Source organism: Microtus oregoni, unplaced genomic scaffold (genome assembly GCF_018167655.1).
Source record: "Microtus oregoni isolate MIOR12 unplaced genomic scaffold, Mior012 000000F_ref0000247, whole genome shotgun sequence".
Classification (NCBI taxonomy): domain Eukaryota; kingdom Metazoa; phylum Chordata; class Mammalia; order Rodentia; family Cricetidae; genus Microtus; species Microtus oregoni.
Genome location: NW_024543059.1, coordinates 26,880,929 through 26,899,001, shown reverse-complemented (window position 1 = coordinate 26,899,001; position 18,073 = coordinate 26,880,929). Strand labels below are relative to the sequence as shown.

The window sequence follows — 18,073 nt, the reverse complement described above, 5'->3', positions numbered from 1 at the left end:
ATCAAATTCAGGTTTCAGAAATAGTTTTCTTGCAGTGCTGAGAACCAGCCCCTGAACCTAGTTTCTGGGCAGGGTTCCAGCAGCTCCATCCCAGCCCTCAAGTTTTGCTATGGTCCTTCCTCCTGTCCCTTCTGCTCCTGTGACTTCATTTACAACCTACATTAGCCACAGGTCACTGCCACTCTGTTCGTTTGGGGTTTTCCCCTCTCTGGGCTTCATTACCAATAATTTCTATGACTGTGTTTTCAGTACTTTTGGTCCTTCCTTTTAGAGCATTTAACCTGTTACTAATCTTATCTAATATATGGTTTTATTTCATATATTTGTTTTTATTTCTCTAAATTTCATTTTAGGCTTTAAAATAATAGCCACTCTATTTCTCTCTTTAATTTGGTTTTCCTCTGCCTTATTGAATAGAACATATGTGTATGTACATATATATATATATATATATATATATATATATATATATGACATGTATTTTTCTCCTGTGCTTGAATGTTTTGCCTGCATGTATATCTGTGGTCCATGTAGATGTGCCGGGTCAGGAGAAATTCAGATGGCATTAGATCCCCCAAAGCTGGAATTATATATAGTGTGAGCTGCCGTGTGGTGCTGAGAATTGAACCCATGTCCTCTGAAAGAACAATACGTGCTGTTAACTGCCAAGTCCCACCTACCCAGACCTTGCCTGGCCTCCAGGAGTTTCCTCGTCATCTGCAGAGACAGGACCAAAAAGACCTCGCTGCGCTCTGGATGGCATGCTCTCTCTCTACATGGCTCCCGCCTCTCCTCGCCACACTATTAGCCTTACAAAATTCTGCTTCCTGCCTTTAGTGAACTCCAACTTGGCTTCCTCAGCTCACTGGCCTTCTGTGCAGTGGGCGTGAATGCATTAATAATAAATGCACATCACCAATAATGTGATGTCACCAAGAATGCATTAAGGACAGAAGTCCACGCATTTCCCCTTGGTGTCATTTAATTAAGAGTAAGCAGATTTTAATTTGTTCCCTGTTTTGCTCCCCCTGTGTCTTCTGTCTGTCTGTTATATGAATCTGAATCTGTGACTACTTGAATACTTGAGAGCCTTGAGAACTGTGTGACTGTCTGTCTGTCTGTCTGTCCCTAACAAAGGGTGTTCCTTTTATTATTGAACAGCTCGGGAAGCATTACATAGGGAAGGAATAAAATACTTTACAGAAAAATTTAACAGAGTTTTACAAGGAATTAAGTCATTGACTTCAACTTACCTGGTCACTATCAATCAATATTCAAAAGCTGCTGCCAGTCTTTATGGTAGATAGTCATTTTATAAGGCTGCTTTCTGCCTATCTGCTGTTTCCGACAAGCGCCAGTCCACAACTTTACAGAACTCCAGTTGCAGAGGATCTGATGCCCTCCGACCTCCTCCTGCATCAGGCACGTGCACATGGTGCACAGACATGCGTGCAGGGAAAACACTCATACACATTAGCCAGGTCATGGAAGAGCACACATTATGTAATATTATGCTATTACAGCTATACATTAGCTTAGGGTATAAGAGTTGATTACATGGGAAATTCAAGGCACATACGTTTGGTTGTTACACTGTTCCCTTAAAGGGAGGTTAGACAGACAGACTGAGTGAGACACAGTAGGATGGCAGCCTTATGTCTCATATGACCTCAAGGTATATTATTAACTCAGCTGTGAGGTCCAACAAAAGTTCCAGTCTCTTTGACGGTAAGAGATATTTTCATAACATTTCAACCATACTGCTTGGCTGTGTGTGCTTTGCTGTGCTTCACTTTGGAAACTGGACCTAAGAAGGCAAGAGGTTGTAGAACTCTCCTTCATTTCCCTTTCCCAAGACTCAGTGTGAGCTGCTTTCTGGGCTGAATCTAAAACTCATTGTTCAGTGTGCCTGTTTAGCTTTTCTAGTTGCTTAAACTAGAAAAAAAAAAAAACAAAAACTAGGCAAGGCAGTGTATCTCCTTTGTGATCTCCTGTGACAGCCAGAATCAGAAGTCACAGTGCTGTCTTCTGAGTAACACATGGCTGTATAATTCAGAGGCTGCCTGTTTCTGTTTCCAGTGAAGTACAATGGTTGGGTGGTTCTTTCTTTGTTTTTGATTGTTCCCTCTAGGGCAATGCTGTCCAATAAACATAGATTCCAAGATACACATACATTTTATTATAACAATGCTTAAAAGTAATAAGAAGGAGAAAACGGTTTAGTACATAAAGCCCTTTGGCCAACAAGTATGAAGACCAGACTTTGGAATCCTAAAACCCACACAAAAGCCAGACAGCCTTCATGGAGACTGCCTGTAATCCCAGCTCTCAGGAGACATACACAGGGGTCCCCCCATTCAAGCTGGCTAGCCAGGATAGACAGTCCACAAGCTCTGGACTTAATTTTGAGGCCCTATATCAATAATAAAATGGAAAGGGAAGACACATGTATTTACATCTGGCACCCATATATGTGGCTATGCTCACATGAATACTTATACATATATGTGCACATACCATTTATATACATATACATACATGCAAAAGATCAAAGATGTAAGAAAATAATAAGAGGCAAAAATTAAGTTCTCTCTCTTAAGCTTCCCTATGGCTGCTGTATCACCGTCTTGCGGTTTGAGGTAGCCTGTGGGGCAGTGCAGCCCCAGCCTGGAATTGACAGCTTCCCTTTCTCTTTGGGGATGACTCTTCTTGTGCTTTTCCTGGCCTGCACTTCCATTCTGCTTGTCTCCACGTCTTTCTAGTTTCCTTCTCCCACTGAGGGCTGTGGGAACAATGCTGGGATTGGCGAAGCAATTTTCTTTTTCTCAGCCATGTTCTCTGGCTCCAGAAAATGGCAACGGTGATTGTGCGGTTGTTCTAGCAGAGCTGTGGGGGAGGGGCGGGAGCAGCTGGAATGAGAGTCCCACCATTGTTCTTCAGTTCCAGAAGGCATCAAATGAATCAACCTCTGTGCCTGAGTCGTTTCTAATGACAGATGTCCTACTCCCTGCCTTGAAAGCAGTATTTCCGGACTGACAGTGTCCCAGATGTGTAAGGCTTCACCATACGGCAGGCCGTCAGAGCTTGCCATGGTGCCCTACACCAATCCCAGTGCTATTTCTGCAGGCAAATGGTGTTTGCCATGCCTCCTAAGGTCTACTTTGGAGTTGTCCCCCTACCCCACCCTGATGATTTTGTATTTTATACAGAGCCTGAAGTTGTGCTCCCTTTTGAGATCTAACCTAATACACAACCAGACTTCTGTTTTCTGTCACTCTACTGCTGATGATGCGCACATCTGGACGTGTGCTGTCCGTGCATACTGGGCTTCTGTGTTCCAGCCACATTGCCTTTCTGTGACTTGTGTGGTGTTGGCCACTTGGAAGCTAACGAATGACTTCTGGCTAAGCTCTGCTTTGCTTGGTCAAGTTCTCATTTAAATCTTGTGTTCAAAACCAAGGAAAGCATGGCGCTTGTGACAGAGGCCTCTCAAGGACTTCCAGGCAGCTTGTGGGAAAGTTCTTATCATTTTACCAGCTCTGTCATCAATCAGCCAATCAATCAGTCAGTCCTTACTTTTTCTCCTTGAAGAAGTGAAAACAGAACTCAGGGCTTCATGCATACTGGACAGATGCTCTACCACTGAGCTACAGCCCCAACCCCTGATATGTTGTGTTCATGGTTTTTTATGTATTCCTATTTAAGAACAATACAGAATAAGGTATGCTTCACATACTGTGAGGATTCTAGAATTTCAGATGAACTGGCCCTGTGGACTACAATGCACTAGGAAAGACTGTTAGACTTTGACCAAAGAATGCTTACAGCCAGGCCCCAAACCAGGCTAATTAAATCAACAAGGCCCATGAGGTAGGACCCGGACCCTGGGATCCTTGATGAGGGAGTGGTTAATTTACATCCCAGGCGAGGTCCCCTAGGTTGAATAGTGAGAATAGTGTCTCCTCCATCACAAAGAGTTGCCAGTGAATGTCCTTGGATGTCCTTCCATTTCCTGGGTCTCCTTCCTAAAATCGGAGTTGTGTACGACAGACCTTTGTGACTCACCTTCAACAGTTCCCAAGCATGGACCTTTGGGCAAAATCTTTACTGTCTTATTCCAGAAGGGATTTCTGCTTAATAGCAACAGCAGCAACAAAATCTCGGAACGCAGCCGGAGCACAGAAAAGCAGAATTGTAAAAAGAGCAAGTTTTCCTAGGTAGTGAAGAGTGGGATTTGTTCTAGAAACTGATGATTTTGTTGTTCCTTTTTGAGATAGTCTCACCTTGTAGACCAAGCCCAAGCTAGCCTTGAATTCACTCTGTAGCCAAGGCTAACCCTGAACTCCCTATGTGGCCCAAACTGTCTGTAAAAACTATGATCCTCCTGCCTCAGCTTACTGATTACAGGTGTGAGCCACTCTGACTAACATATTAAATTGTTTTTAGAACCATTTATTATATAAAGTGAAGCATACTTACAGACTTTGAATTGCTTTTGTGGATTAGGTGGTTAATAAGAAGTATAGGGACTAAAGAAATCAAGATAATTTGAAATCATAGAAACTCAAAAGGGTCCAGGTGACTCTTGGCTTCAACATTTTCTTTCCATGGAGAAAAACCATCTAGAGAGGGTTTGCGGCTTAGCAAACAACCTTTCTACAAAGACTTAGGAGCACAGCACCCCAGGGCTCACTGGGAGCCTCTTGGCTGAGCATCTATGGAGCCGCCACAGCCACAGATGATTTGTGTGCACATCAAGTTTGGGAAGCATTGGTCTAGAAAATTCCACATCACCAAAAAGAAAATGGCCATTTGTGAGCCAGGGTTGAAAGAACCCAATTTAAATTTAGTGGAGTGCCAACATGGAGAAATATAAAAAGCAAAAATGCAACAGTCTGTTTTCCTGTGACCTTGTCAACTTGGATAATGAGAATTAATATAACAAAAAGGGAGGCATTTTGCTAGTAGCTTGGAAAATTGAACTCTTTGACTGGATGTGTTTCTTTTTTTTCATACAGTGAAAGCTAAGAGTTTGCTTTTAAAATAGCATAAAATGCTTATTATAGTCTTCTTTGTTTCACTGCCAAGTGCGGATTGAGACGTGGAGTCGTTCACAAAACAGTGGGACACTATGAGTCATTACAGTCTCCCGGGCTCCTGACAGTACTGCAGAGCCACAGATTCCCAAGCCCCGAGTTTAGTTACAGCGCTTCAAAAGCACAGCTATGATCTTATTGAAGCCGTGGCTGTAGATGTCAAACCCTGAGCGTGAGGGAGCCCTGTGAGTAGAGATGGCTCATTTGCTGGGAGTGAGCATCCTATCTGTTGCATAAATGTGTGGGTTGTTTTGTTGTTGCTTCTTTTTCATGGTAAGTTTATTTGGTTTGGTTTTCTGGAAAATATTTCTAAGAAATACCAATCAGGTCTTAACTAATAGACATAACATGTATAATTAATAAATCCCATACATTCTTGAATCAGAATGTACTAAAAATTATGCCAGAAATTAAGGCAGAAGGATGACGACTCCGATGTGATTTTAATCAGTTAGTAGAGATAAAGAGGATTGAGTGTCTAGGAGAGATGAGGCTGTGTTCCATGCATTCTGCGATGCAAGGGTGGTTACTGTGTCATGTGAGGAGCAAAAGAAGGAAACATGGTATGAGTCTGTTCTCCATTGCTTTAACAAGTGCCCAAGATTGGGCTCTTAGGGAAGAAAGAACTTTCTTAGCTTATGGTTTAACAACTGAAAGTCTGAGACCTAGCCCCTGCCTCCCCAAGTTTAGCCAACCAAGAGCCAAGAAAGGCTCCATTACACTTAAAACTACACATGGCTATTCTAAATACAACAGTCCCCTCATTGGAACTGAAGTTCACTGGAGACAGGTGTGTTCCCTGTCCTGTCACTGACAAGTCCCTGATACAGTGAACAGTCCTTCCCGATGACTTCCTGTTGAACTTTGAAGTGAATCTGAAACCATGACCTAGATTGTCTTTGCATATAAGCTGTTTCTTCTGCCTGAAATGCTCTTTGCCCCCCTGTTCACTGCCGCTGCCACTTAAACGCCAGGTCACCTTGTTGGGTCTTATGCAGAGCCAGGCACATTGATGCTAGCCACTCTCACTTGCCCCTCCATGCATGTCCCTTGCTGGCTGCAGGGAGCTCAGGATCCAGCTGCTTGCCACACAGCTTCCTGTCTCCAAGACTAGCTGGTACATTTATGAGAGAGAGAGATTCCTCATAGAAGAAAATGGGTCAAGGTTTCTTCTTACTGAAACAGCTCCATTCAGCCTTTGGTCAGAGCCCAAGACTGTAGCTCCAGCCTTCACCCACGGTCTTGAAAATTACACGCATCTGGCACACTAGGGTAAACTGACATGGGACACACTCACCCAAAGCAGAAAGAAACAAGCACAACAAGTTTAGGTGCCCAGAGGACTAATGATTCAGTATCGCTTCTACCCCTTTCGTGGCTTCTGGGTTGGGAATTTCCGGTATAGACCAGCTTCAAATAATGGCCGGGCACAATATTTCGGAATTTTCCTTATTCGAAAACCTTGCCAACAATAGCATCCTTGCTTCTCAGAGATGGGGAAGTAACACTGTCCAGCAGGAAGTGTCCAAGTGTCTGTCCGACTGCCAAGGTCTGCAGATCTGTAGGTGTCGAGTGACCAAAACACATTCAGCCATGCCTCAGCTCAGCTGACTGCTGTACCGCTCCATCCAGGGCCATAGGTCAGTTCTGGAGCTGAAACCTGGCCATAGAGATTTGATAGAGGTTGGAAGTGGCTGAGACCATTTCTGGAAAGCTGATGATTGCAGGGCCTGGATCAAAGTGCCCATCCGAGTGCAGCTGACTGGAGAACAAAGAACTTGATGAGGTTGTTGGACAGCTGAGAAAGTGGCTAGCTTGAATATTTGAATTTGAAGCCCAGAGAACAGGTCCCTGTTTTGGATATGAATTTCTAATTCATCTACACTGAAATGGTGCTTAAGTTTCGCTGGGTTGTAGATTCGTTTCTTCACTTACTCACTGAATAGGTAACTGAATGCCTGCTATGGATGCAATGAAACCATTCAGGAGAAAATAGCAAAGAAAGATAGGTTAGTTCATTCCAGTGTGTTCCGACTCTTCCTGTTCCCTCTCCCCCCACTTCTTCTGAAGAGGTGTGCACTCTTGAGGGTAGTGTGTTTCCACCTGTGTTTTTGTATCGTGACTGTGTTTGGATATAAGCACAGACATTGTGTTTTTTAATTTCCCACAAGTTCTCTAGTATGTAGACCCTGCACTTGTCCTTCGCACGTCTCCTCACTACTCAGATTGGTGAGCTTCCTCGTGGGCGTGACTGTGGGCTCCTCAACTGGCTTTGCCAGGCAAATATCCTGGATGCTACCAATGGATGCTTCAAGACCCGTGTAGGAGATTTCTCCTTCCTTCTTCCTTTCATCCTCTTCAACTTGCTTTGATTTTTTTGTTTTTTAACCATACTTTCCCTCGATTGCCAGTTTGATGACAGAGGCTTCATTTTGTACGGCTGCATTTCTCCATGAGTGAGCGCCTTGTGCAGTTTGTCAGTCTTTGGTGCTGTGCCCTCTTCAGTCTGCCTACTCACACCCTTTGCTTTCTCCTGTCAGGACTGAGTCTCCCATTCTCAATAGCACATGTGGATTCTATGGATTTGTTTTTGAAATTGTGAAAATTAATATTTGAACAGACTGTACCATTTACGTTTAAAACAAAGCTTCTGTGTTTCATCTTGTTGTGCCAAGATACTCTCCTGCCTTAAATCCCGGGAGATTTGTTCTTTCTGTTGAAAATGTTCCTGCTTATCTCTGCTCAGGTAGGATAGGGGTGAGGAACTTTGAGTAGGCACAGTATTGCCAGTTAGAGAATACTGGAATTCCAAGCATTAATCTCCAGAGCAAAGTGTATTTATTTAGTGAAGTCATTCTATCCCCATCACTAGCTGATGATCCCCAGAGGCTGGTGTTGTCATCTGTTTTAGATCCTGTAAAGGCTGTGCAGAGACCCTGTGCTTTTTGTTTGTGTACTTTGGAGAGAGAGAGAGAGAGAGAGAGAGAGAGAGAGAGAGAGAGATAGGAGAAAAGAAAGGAAGAAAGAAAAAGAAAGAAAATAAATAAGGAAAGGAAGGAAGGAAGGAAGGAAGGAAAGAAGGAAGGAAGGAAGGAAGGAAAGAAGGAAGGAAGGAAGGGAAAACCAGACGCTCCCTAGTATGCTCAGGGCTGTGCTGTCACTGTGCTATGTCACCAGGAAGGGCCTGAAATCTCTAGTTTTTATCAACTTTAGAAAATGAAGACACCATTCAGGGTCTGTCAAGCCCTAAAACTAATCTTTGAAGCTCATTGGCAAAAGTCTCTAAGTCTTTGTAAAATGAAAGAACTGCTTCAGGAATTAGAAATAATCAAATAACAGATTATAATTTAATAGTTCAATAATTAAATTACAGCTAAATGAAATTTTGATTATAACTTCATTTGGTTTTGTTCATAATTTAGGAAAATAAAAGCCTCCTACTTTACATCAGTGAGTTGGAGCTGTATAAAAGAAACTTTTGTCTCAGCCCCTGAACCTGAAGAGAAAGCATCTTGTTTACAAGGACCAGCACAAAAAAGCTGCCTGGGTTTTTTTTTTCCCCTTTTGCAGATAAGGAACTTTGCCCAGGTCATTCTTGAGGCCACGTCTGTCCAAATGCTGCAGCTAAGTACCTTGAAAAGAGCAAAACTGGAGATGTTTCTTCCACATTTCCAGACTTACCCCAGACATACACCTGGGAAGGTAGACATGTGCACCTCAGTGGTGTCAGAGGGCACAGAAACCCCCCCACACTCTGGACCCATGACTCTGCTGGCGAGTCCTGGAGATCACTCAATAGGGAAAGGGTAGTCTCTTCAACGAATTGTTGTGGGAAAATTGGGCATTCACATGCCCAAGACTGGAACTTGACTCTCAGGCCTCAGAAGGAGCTAGTCTTTGCGTGCATTCGTCTTTATGCCCCCGCTTCTGGAAGGAACAATGTTGTTTTGGATAGAACTTAAGCAAGAAGGTCAAATTTAGACTTTTCTCTTTCTGCTAGCGTATAGGATGCTCCCACCTTGTCCTTGGGTTTTCTTCATAATGACTATTATTTCACATTCGTCCGATCTGTCTTTTTTGCAAGCCCTCTCTGCCCACACGGCTTGCCCAGTTAATACATCTGCCAGAAACTGGTCCTGGTTGGTGATGTGAGGACTGCAGAGCTCAGTTGATGAAGCCAGCGGCTCCTTCCTCACCACACACTTCTCCTGGGCCTTTTCTGAGGACAGAGGGCTTGTTGGCAGGGAACTTGTTAAAAGACCTGGCAGAATTGATTTTCATCCATCTTAAAATTGTGGAATGAGGATAATGGTTTAGTATAAAGAACACAGACCATTTTTTGAGAAAGGCCAACTTAATGCTAGAATGATTTTCGCTAATTCTAGGAGCAAGTGATCTCCAATGGTCAGAATATCAACAGAATAGCAATAGAAAGTCTTTAGTGGGGATTGCCAAGGCCTTGGGGTGGCAGTGGCAGATGAGGAGCGTGTCCCCATAGGCCTTGGTGAGCATAAGCTCCGTGCAGAGTCCCCACAGCCGCGTGGCTGCCGACGTACAGATCCACCCTCCACTCTTGTGTATATGCTACCCTTTCTTGGGCATTTAGTGATTTGTAGACAGTCCAAGGCCACCAATCTGCATGAGACAAGTTCTAGTAGCCAAACATAGAAGCCGGCATGTGAGTTGGAATGCAACAAGTGAGAAGCATGGTGAAACCAATGGAGCTGGTTGGTTCCAAGGATGCATGGCAAGCATTGACTCTCAAAGCACACAGATAGTGTCTAGAACACTGATCTTTACCATACGGGTACACTCCTGTCGGATTTGTGTCTCTATTAGGTATTTTAGTTGCCTGAAGGCTTCACAGTTGTGACTTAGTTCCTAGAATATAGACTGTGGGCCTTATCTTAACTTTTCTAACTCCCGCTCATTAGAAGAGTTCCATTTCTCTAGCATCCCTAAGCCAGTGTCTTAGCAGATGGCGCCTTGTAAATCATTAATAAGCTACAAAATCTACCCCTAAATCTTGAACATTTGTGTGTGTGTGTGCGTGCATGCGTGTATATGTGCTAGTGTATGTTGTGTTGCGTGTGTGTGTGTGTGTGTGTGTGTGTGTGTAAGCGTGTGCACCACAGCATGTATGTGGAAGTCAGAGAACAACCTCAGGTGTCCACCCTCACCTTCCACCTTGTTTGAGACAAGGTTTTTCCTAATTACCCACAGCTGCATAAGCCAGGCTTGCTGGCCCACAAGATTCTGGGGACTCCCATCTTGCCATAGGAACATGGAGGTAGCAGACTAGTTAGCTTCTGTTGCTGGCTTTAAGCAGGCTTTGGAGGATCCAAACTAAGATCATGAGGGTTACTCAGCAAGTGCTTTAACCACTGAGCCAACTCTGAAACCTTGAATGCCTCTCTTCAGTGGTTTGTTTGTTTGCTTGAAACAGTGTCTCATTACCTTGGCTGTCCTAGAACTTGCACTGTAGATTAGGCTGGCCTTGAACTCATGGAGATCCACCTGCCTCTGCCTCCTGAGTGCTAGAATTAAAGGCATGCTCCACTATACTCAGATGAACAATCATTTTCATTGAAATATAATGAACATGTCAGTGGTTGTCTAGCCTAATAAAAATCATTTATTAGGGAACGTTTTCACTATTTTTAATTTTTTGCCTAAAAGCCAACCCTGATGGTACCAAGGGCAAGGTCAGAATGGGTGTGAGAAGGGGAGAGGAGACAGCCAGTGCCCAGGCAGGGAGGAAAGGCTGACTCCCTCAGAGCTGGGGCACAGGCCTCCTGGGTCCACTTTCTCTCCCAGTACTTACACCACCCGACTTGTCCAGCAGGGGACTGTAGAGTATTATGTTTGTGCCCCGTCTGTCTCGAAGCTGTGTGGTGGCTTTGTTAAAGTCACTTCCTTGCCCCAGCTCTCCCCTACACTCACCAATATTAATCCTGTCTGTTAAATCAAAGTTATGGTTCCTATGTACAGTGATTGTACAATCATTGTGATGGGGAATTTTACTGTTTATACGGACTGCTCAGTCCAGTCTGCTCCTTCGAAAGCCCTTTGAAAGTCAGCCCTGCTAGTTATACTAAAGATGTCACATGTAAAATCATTAATATTTGAACAGCAGACTTTTCAGTCTTTATTATTAGATCTTGTATTGCACACAAACACCTTATTACTGCATATTAATCTCGCAGCGTCCTATCGGCAGGAAATCCACAGGACTCCTGTCTGGCCTCTGACTTACAGAGTCAGTGGTTCTCAATTCTACCAGACTCACAAGCCTTTACTAGCCTAGGTGTTGTAATCCACCGCTAAACATAATTTCAAACAATGGCACAATGCCACCTCCATCAGAAAAGCATAGCAATGAAAGACATTTCCACCAACTTCGTACATTGTGCACGTGACAAAACACGTCTGACAGATACTTGTGCCTTCATGGCAACTAAACGCCCAGTGACTAAAGCTTTACTTAGAAAAAAACATTGTTTTTTTTTATTTTTATCTTCATTTTTCATAAAATATTAATATATTTTTAATCAAGTCTACCCATCATTCCTCCTTTCAACTCCTTTTAGCTCCTTGCCCTTTCTCTCCCTCCTAGTGTCATGTCCCCCCTCTCTCTCTCCCCTCTCCTTCTCTCTTTCTCCCCTCCACCTATTCTTATCTACCCATCCATCCAAACTCACTGAGTCTATTAGTATTGCCTGTGTACACATGGGTGTAGCTGTCCACTGTAGCATGGGTAAATTATTAAGGACCTCGCCCCTGAGGAAAACTGACTTTTTCTTCCTTGGCAGCCACCTACTGCTTCTCAACTAAATGTAGATCCTTGTAAGCCCCACCACCCATCCATGCTGGAATATTGTCTTGGCAGATCATGTGCAGGTCTTATGTAAGCAGCCACAGCTACTTAGAGCTCGTGAGTGCAATGCCCGTCAGGTCCAGAAGACCCTTGTCTCTCGCCAGAGGCTCTGATAGTCTTTCTATACCCTCTTCTATGACAGTCCCTGAGCCCTGGAGAGAGGACCTGTAATATAGATGTTCTATTTGCCTGTGAGCATTCCACAGTCAGTTCTATGGTAGACCCTGAGCCCTGGAGAGAGGACATGTGATATAGTGTCCTGTGTGTGTGTGAGCTTCTCACAGTCACCTATCCCCCGTGCTTTAGTCATTTGTGGGTTTCTGAGTTAACCTCCATCCACTGCAAAAAGAAGCCTGTCTGGTAAGGTGTGTGAGCTGGGCTAACCTTTGGGTTTAAGAATAAATATTTAGAAGGCAGTTGGCTACTCTATCAACTTGGCAAGATGATAGTAGTGGGTTCTCCCCTTAGCCATGCATCCTTTGCCAAGTTTGCAGTAGCAAGCTTGAGTTTCTTCCTGTTAAGCACCTTTAAATCCAATCAGATAGTTGTTGTCCCCCTCCCCCGACAAGACACTCAGGTCACTAGTGCGCCGATGAGCACCTGGCATCTTGCCAGACAAACTGTTTAGGCAAGCCTGTTGCTGTCTTTCTCTCTTGGTAACCTGCCTAGCATCTTGCAACACCATGAAAGCTGGCCTTCCAGGAGGAAGCCTCCAGGTCAGAACCAGACTGAGTTTTCCCAATCCTGTGACCGTAGTGCATATTGTCTTCAACAATGGGGTTTTACTCACAAATTCCATGGACAACTAAGTACAATAGCGATAGTTGGTACTTTTCAGATCTGGGATTCCCCTGACCAATAACTCAAAGGGAAAGAGACCATACACAGGATGAGGCTTTTGTTTAATGCTTGCTTGCTAAAGAAAAAATTCATATATTATTAACAAAATGGATGCTTTAAAATTACACTGATGTGTGGGTGTGTACCGTGGTGGACATTGTGATCCAGGAAAACATGGAGTCAGTTCTCTCCTTTTACCATGTGGGGCCTGGGCATCAAACTCTGGTCGCCATAATCAAATTTTATTTTTAAAACATTTTTAGATTTATTTTTATTACAAATGTTCTGCCTTCATGCAGGTTCATACAGATGTGTACCGTGTATGTATGTCAGGTGCCCATGGAGGCCAGCAGAGGGCATCAGATTCCCTGGAAGTGAGTTACAGATGACTGTGAGCCACCATGTAGGTGCTGGGAATGGAAGCCTGGTCCTCTGCAAGAGTCACAGTGTTCTAAACTGCTGGGCCTGCTCTCCAGCCCCACGTTTTCCAGTCTTTAACGTCTGTTTCTGACTTGCGCTCTGGCGTGCCTCTGTGAAGGCTGGTCCTGTGGGTAGCAGGGCTCTTTGATGGAACCTAGACCAGTATGCGTCATTTATGAAGTCTTCCAGAAGGCTGTCACTCACGGCCCATTCTTTCCTTTCCTAGAGCATTCAGGATGTGAGAAGTGATAATGAAGAAGAAGAGGAGGAGGAGGAAGAGGAAGAGGAAAATGAGGAGGACACCAACAGCAAAGGGACAGAGTATCTGAAGAATGGCCTTGGGACCAACAGCCATCTCATTCCCAATGGTCAGCACACCCGTTAGCTTGAAGCTCTGGAATTCCATGGCACAGTATGCCGCCAGGACGTTGGAAGTCTGCTCTCCAGCCCACTGCTGTGGACACACAGTGGCCCGTTTTCCCTTCTTATTTTATTTTACTTTATTTTGTTTTATTTTAGATGAAGTTTCTTATGTTGCCCAAGCTGGCCTCCAACTCAGTCATCCTGCCTTGTGATAAAATGTTCAAAAGTGGAATTTCCATGGGTTTCAGAGCAGCTAGGCTCAGGCTGGCCATGGAGTGCCAAGATTTCTCCAGGCAGGTGTTCTCTCCTTACAGAATCTGAGGCAGGGTTGACTTTCTCAAGAACTTGTTTTGTCTGAACTTTCTCACCTTCTCACCTTGTTCAGGGTGGTTTGACAATTGCCCAGGAAACCCACTTTCTCCAGGTGTTTGGCCACATAGCACCTCGTCTTCCAAAAGTGTGTTTGACGTGGCAAGAGGGCAGTTGCAGAACCACAGGAGAGGACAGGCTTCCGGGGCTCACGGGCCACCGTGGGGCCTAGGTGCTTCCCTCCCCAGGGCCTCTTCTCTCCACGGGGCCTCTGCTGGATCTGCTCTACTACCTCACAGGGCTGGAGTAAGGAGCAAAAGAGACCATAGAAGTGGGGTACCTGTGTCTCCTGCAGGTGTCGGTGGCCCTTAGTGCACTATGATCCCAGCTTTGACAAAAGAAATAACCCTAACTGAAGCTGGTGTGAAGAGTCATTTAAAAATGGCTCCTAGTGTATAAGGTACGCAGAGATACAAATGCCAGAAGTCTGTTTTCATTTGGGCTGATAACTGTGTTGCCCCAGGAGTACTTAGATGACCCCAGAGCCCTCCTGGCAGGGTCCTGGGGCCAAGGGAAGGGAGCGTTACTGGGAAGCTGCCCTGTGCTGCCGGCCCTGAGCCCTTCCTCCAGCCTGAAGAGATGCCATGGGCTGTGACGGTTCATTTGAAGCCTCTGAGGAGAGTGGGACCCAAGTGAGGTTGCTCACTGAGCCATAGCACTCTGGAAGCCAGTTCCAGGGTGGCAGACATGGGAGATTCTTACTCTGAAGGAATTCTTGGAAGAGTATAAAGAGGAAGCCACAATCTGACTGTTGAACAATGAAGCAGCCAGCATGCCACCAGGCACCCTCCATAGCAAGAGGCCTGTCACACTGAATGGTCTGAGAGTTTCAGTTTTCAATGTAAAAATGGTGTGTTTTAAACTCTTTAGGCTAAGCAAAAACAAGCAGACCGACAGAAACTCTTCCGAATTCTGTTCCCATCAAAATGTCTTGTTAAAGGATTGTAGGAGAAACAGAAAAACAAATCTCAAATTAGTATTTGTTTTTCTGAGCACACCACCTTGTGCGTTCTATCTGTGATGTGATCTTGTATGTATAATGTCTCTACTCACCTTAGGGCATAGCTGTTGGTTTATTGTTCTTTCTTTGGTGAAAGGTCACACTAAAAAAAATTTTTATGTGTCCAGTTAACAAAGTATTTTTCCTAGATTTATTTTGGTTTTCTTTCACTGCAGAACCTTTTCTTGCTTACAGTGAAACATGGTTTATTGATGTACCTTCAAACTTCTTTTTCTGCGTTTGACTGTGGAAGGTAAACCTGATATGTTAATTTCAGCTCTCAAACAGCTCAAAAGCACTATACTTCAGAAGAGGTAGAGGTGAACTCTACAACAGTATTTGGGGGCTCCTGTGGTAACCCCCTTTCCTGTGATGAACAAGGGTTCGGAACCATACAAGGTGACTTTGTAATAAAACGTGACTTACAATAAAACGGAAACGAACCCCCAGTGCGTGATGACTGAGTAGTTTCCGCACACATTGTATGGCCTCAGATAGAGAAATAAAGATCTATAAGGAACACACCCGTTTTCTGGAAAGATCCTGCTGGAATTGTGAGGCAGGCTTCAGAGAAGGGATCCTGTGCAGACATTTATCCTGTAGGCCTTGGGATTCCAGCTGCCAAAGCCCTGGCATGACAGGGTAGAGGGTCGGTTTTTGGGGCCTTTTGCGCGTCTAAATCTAGGCATCTCAGACACATGTTTACCGTTGTGCCTGTAAGACTGAGCTTGCTGGCTGAGACAGAGAGCCATTGGGAGCCTGAAGGGATAGCCCCTGGGTCATGTGCAGACACAGCACAAGTGTTAAGAAAACTGGGGAGGTAGCAAAGCGGGTTCAGATCCCCAGCACCCATATAAAAAAGGCTGGTCATGGGAGCCTGTGGGAGAGGGGATAGGAGGAGGGGGACAGAAACGAAGATTGCTGGGGCTTTGCTGGCCACCATTGTAGCTTCATATTCAGTGAGAGACCCTGTCTCAAGCTGTAACGTGGCCAAGCAGGACACATGGTGCCTTCCATGCTTACTTGCACACGAACATAACACACACATACACTCACATTGCATGTGTACAAAAAGGGAAAGAAAACAGATAATAGGTAGACCCTAAAGAAATTTTTATGGCCGTATTTTCTATATCTGCCATCAAAAGCTGTAGGATGATTATATGCTGTCCATCAAAATTGTCCATGGAGCTTTATAAATGACACTTAAAAGTTTGCTGCCTGCCTGCTGCAGTTCCTGATACTCCTGGGATGAGAAACAAATATCCACTTTAGCAGAGTCCCCATCCTCAGAGAGCAGTTCAGTGCCGCTGGTTTATCATGGGTAGCAGTTTCGTACTCAGAAGCAGGGCAAGGTAGTGGTGCCCAGTGCTTAGTGAGGCAGGAAAGGAGAAAAAGCAGCAGGTGAAGCAAGCCCACGATGTGGGATTTCAACGGGAGCGTATTGGGAAGCACCAGATAGAAAAATGGAGTTCCAGGTTAGATTTTTCAGACTACCTGTTGCTTATTTCATTTCATTGATTACCTTTCAACAATATATTGATTTGAAGACATGCAGTATAAATATTGGGGAAAAAGAAATGTTGAAAGCCAGGCCTGCTCATTAAGGCCTGTAATCCCTGATCCTTGGATGTCGAGGCAGGAAGAGTACAAGCACAAGTCTGCTAGTCTGCTTGGGGGACAGAGTGGGTTCAAGGCCAGCCTGGCCAAATTAGAAACATCCTGTCTAAAATAAAGCAGGGCTGGGGAGCTTAGCTGAGTGGGTTAGGGCACTTAACCCTAAGTTCCATCAGCGTCACACACACATACACACACACACACACACACACACACACACACGCATGCACTCATGCACACACGCACATATACACGCACCAAGAGCTGAAAGACAGAGAAAGAGACAATGTGAAAACTACCATCCTAAAAGTTGCTATAAGTATTCTAATATCAAAGTGGGGTAAGGAGAACAGTAAATAGGGAGGGGGATGGATCCACTGAGATAATATTTAAAGCCCACCTGACAGAAGATGCTAAATATATATGAAGAACATTGTCCCAGAATTAAAAAGAGGATGAAACAAATTCATAACCACAGTTGGCTTGAGCACCTCTCTCGGTATCTGAAAGGACAGAGGGAAACCAGTAAGAGTGGAAGATTTGAACAATGACATTAATAAAAGTCACCTGTCACATATGGGATAGCCCACTCCATAACTGCAGAATACAGATTATTTTCAAGTGCACCTTGAAAACTTTGCCAGAATTGACCACGTGATGGACTATAAACCAAATCCCCGAACATTTCAAAAGCCTAAAGTTGTGGGCTACTGTCCATGATGGCTGTGGAATTAAACTGGGAAACCCTAGAAGAGATAAACAGCAAAATCTTCACATTGTTTTAACCTAAATAACACGCATCTAAATAACCAAAGCAATATCGAAGACACAGTTTTGTTTAGCGATATCAACAAGCTTATTCTAAAACTGGTTTGGGAAAGTATGGCCCTTAGAACAGCCAAAACAATTCTGAAAACATCCCACCCTCCTCAGTAATCAGACTTAATTCACAGCTGCGGTAATTCAGACTGTAGTGTTGGGTGTGGGAGAACATACAGGCCAATGGACTAGACCACAGCATCTATTTAGCGATAGAATCCTGGCTTAGCCTGTGTGAGGGATCTAGGATCCATCCCTTAGCTGGGGGGAGTGTGTGAGAGAAAGAACAAACTCAAAAGTACATCCATACAAATTTAACCAACTGGTTTGCATATCGTTTAAATCAACTGGTGTCTTACAAGGGGGGGGGGTAATAATTCAATGGTTTGTAAATAATCTCAGCAGTATGTGAGGGGCAGTGACATACAGAAGTAAGTCCTGCTCCAAACACCATGCTGTACCAAACTTAATTTAAGATGGATGTTAGACTTAAATTTAAAATATAGAACAACTCTGTTGCTTAGCTGATTAAGGCCTTGTCATATGGTAAAATACAAAACTATAATTTTTTTAAATATAGTACTAGCAATTGAACTATTTGTTACCCATGCTAGACAAATTTTCTGTCAGTAAGCTACATCCCGGTCTTTGACTTTTTGATAAGGGGTCTCA

At 44.2% G+C, this 18,073-nt stretch overlaps 1 protein-coding gene across 1 annotated transcript in view; it reads left to right on the top strand.

Annotated features, from left to right (window-relative positions):
* The window catches only part of Cers3 (ceramide synthase 3), a 112,236-nt gene extending 97,039 nt beyond the window's left edge, over window positions 1-15,197 (top strand). Inside the window, exon 11 of the mRNA XM_041656189.1 lies at window positions 13,460-15,197. Coding sequence (XP_041512123.1) covers window positions 13,460-13,618 — 159 coding nt within the window. The 3' untranslated portion in view covers window positions 13,619-15,197. The remainder of the gene's footprint in view (window positions 1-13,459) is intronic.
* The last annotated feature ends 2,876 nt before the right edge of the window (window positions 15,198-18,073 follow it).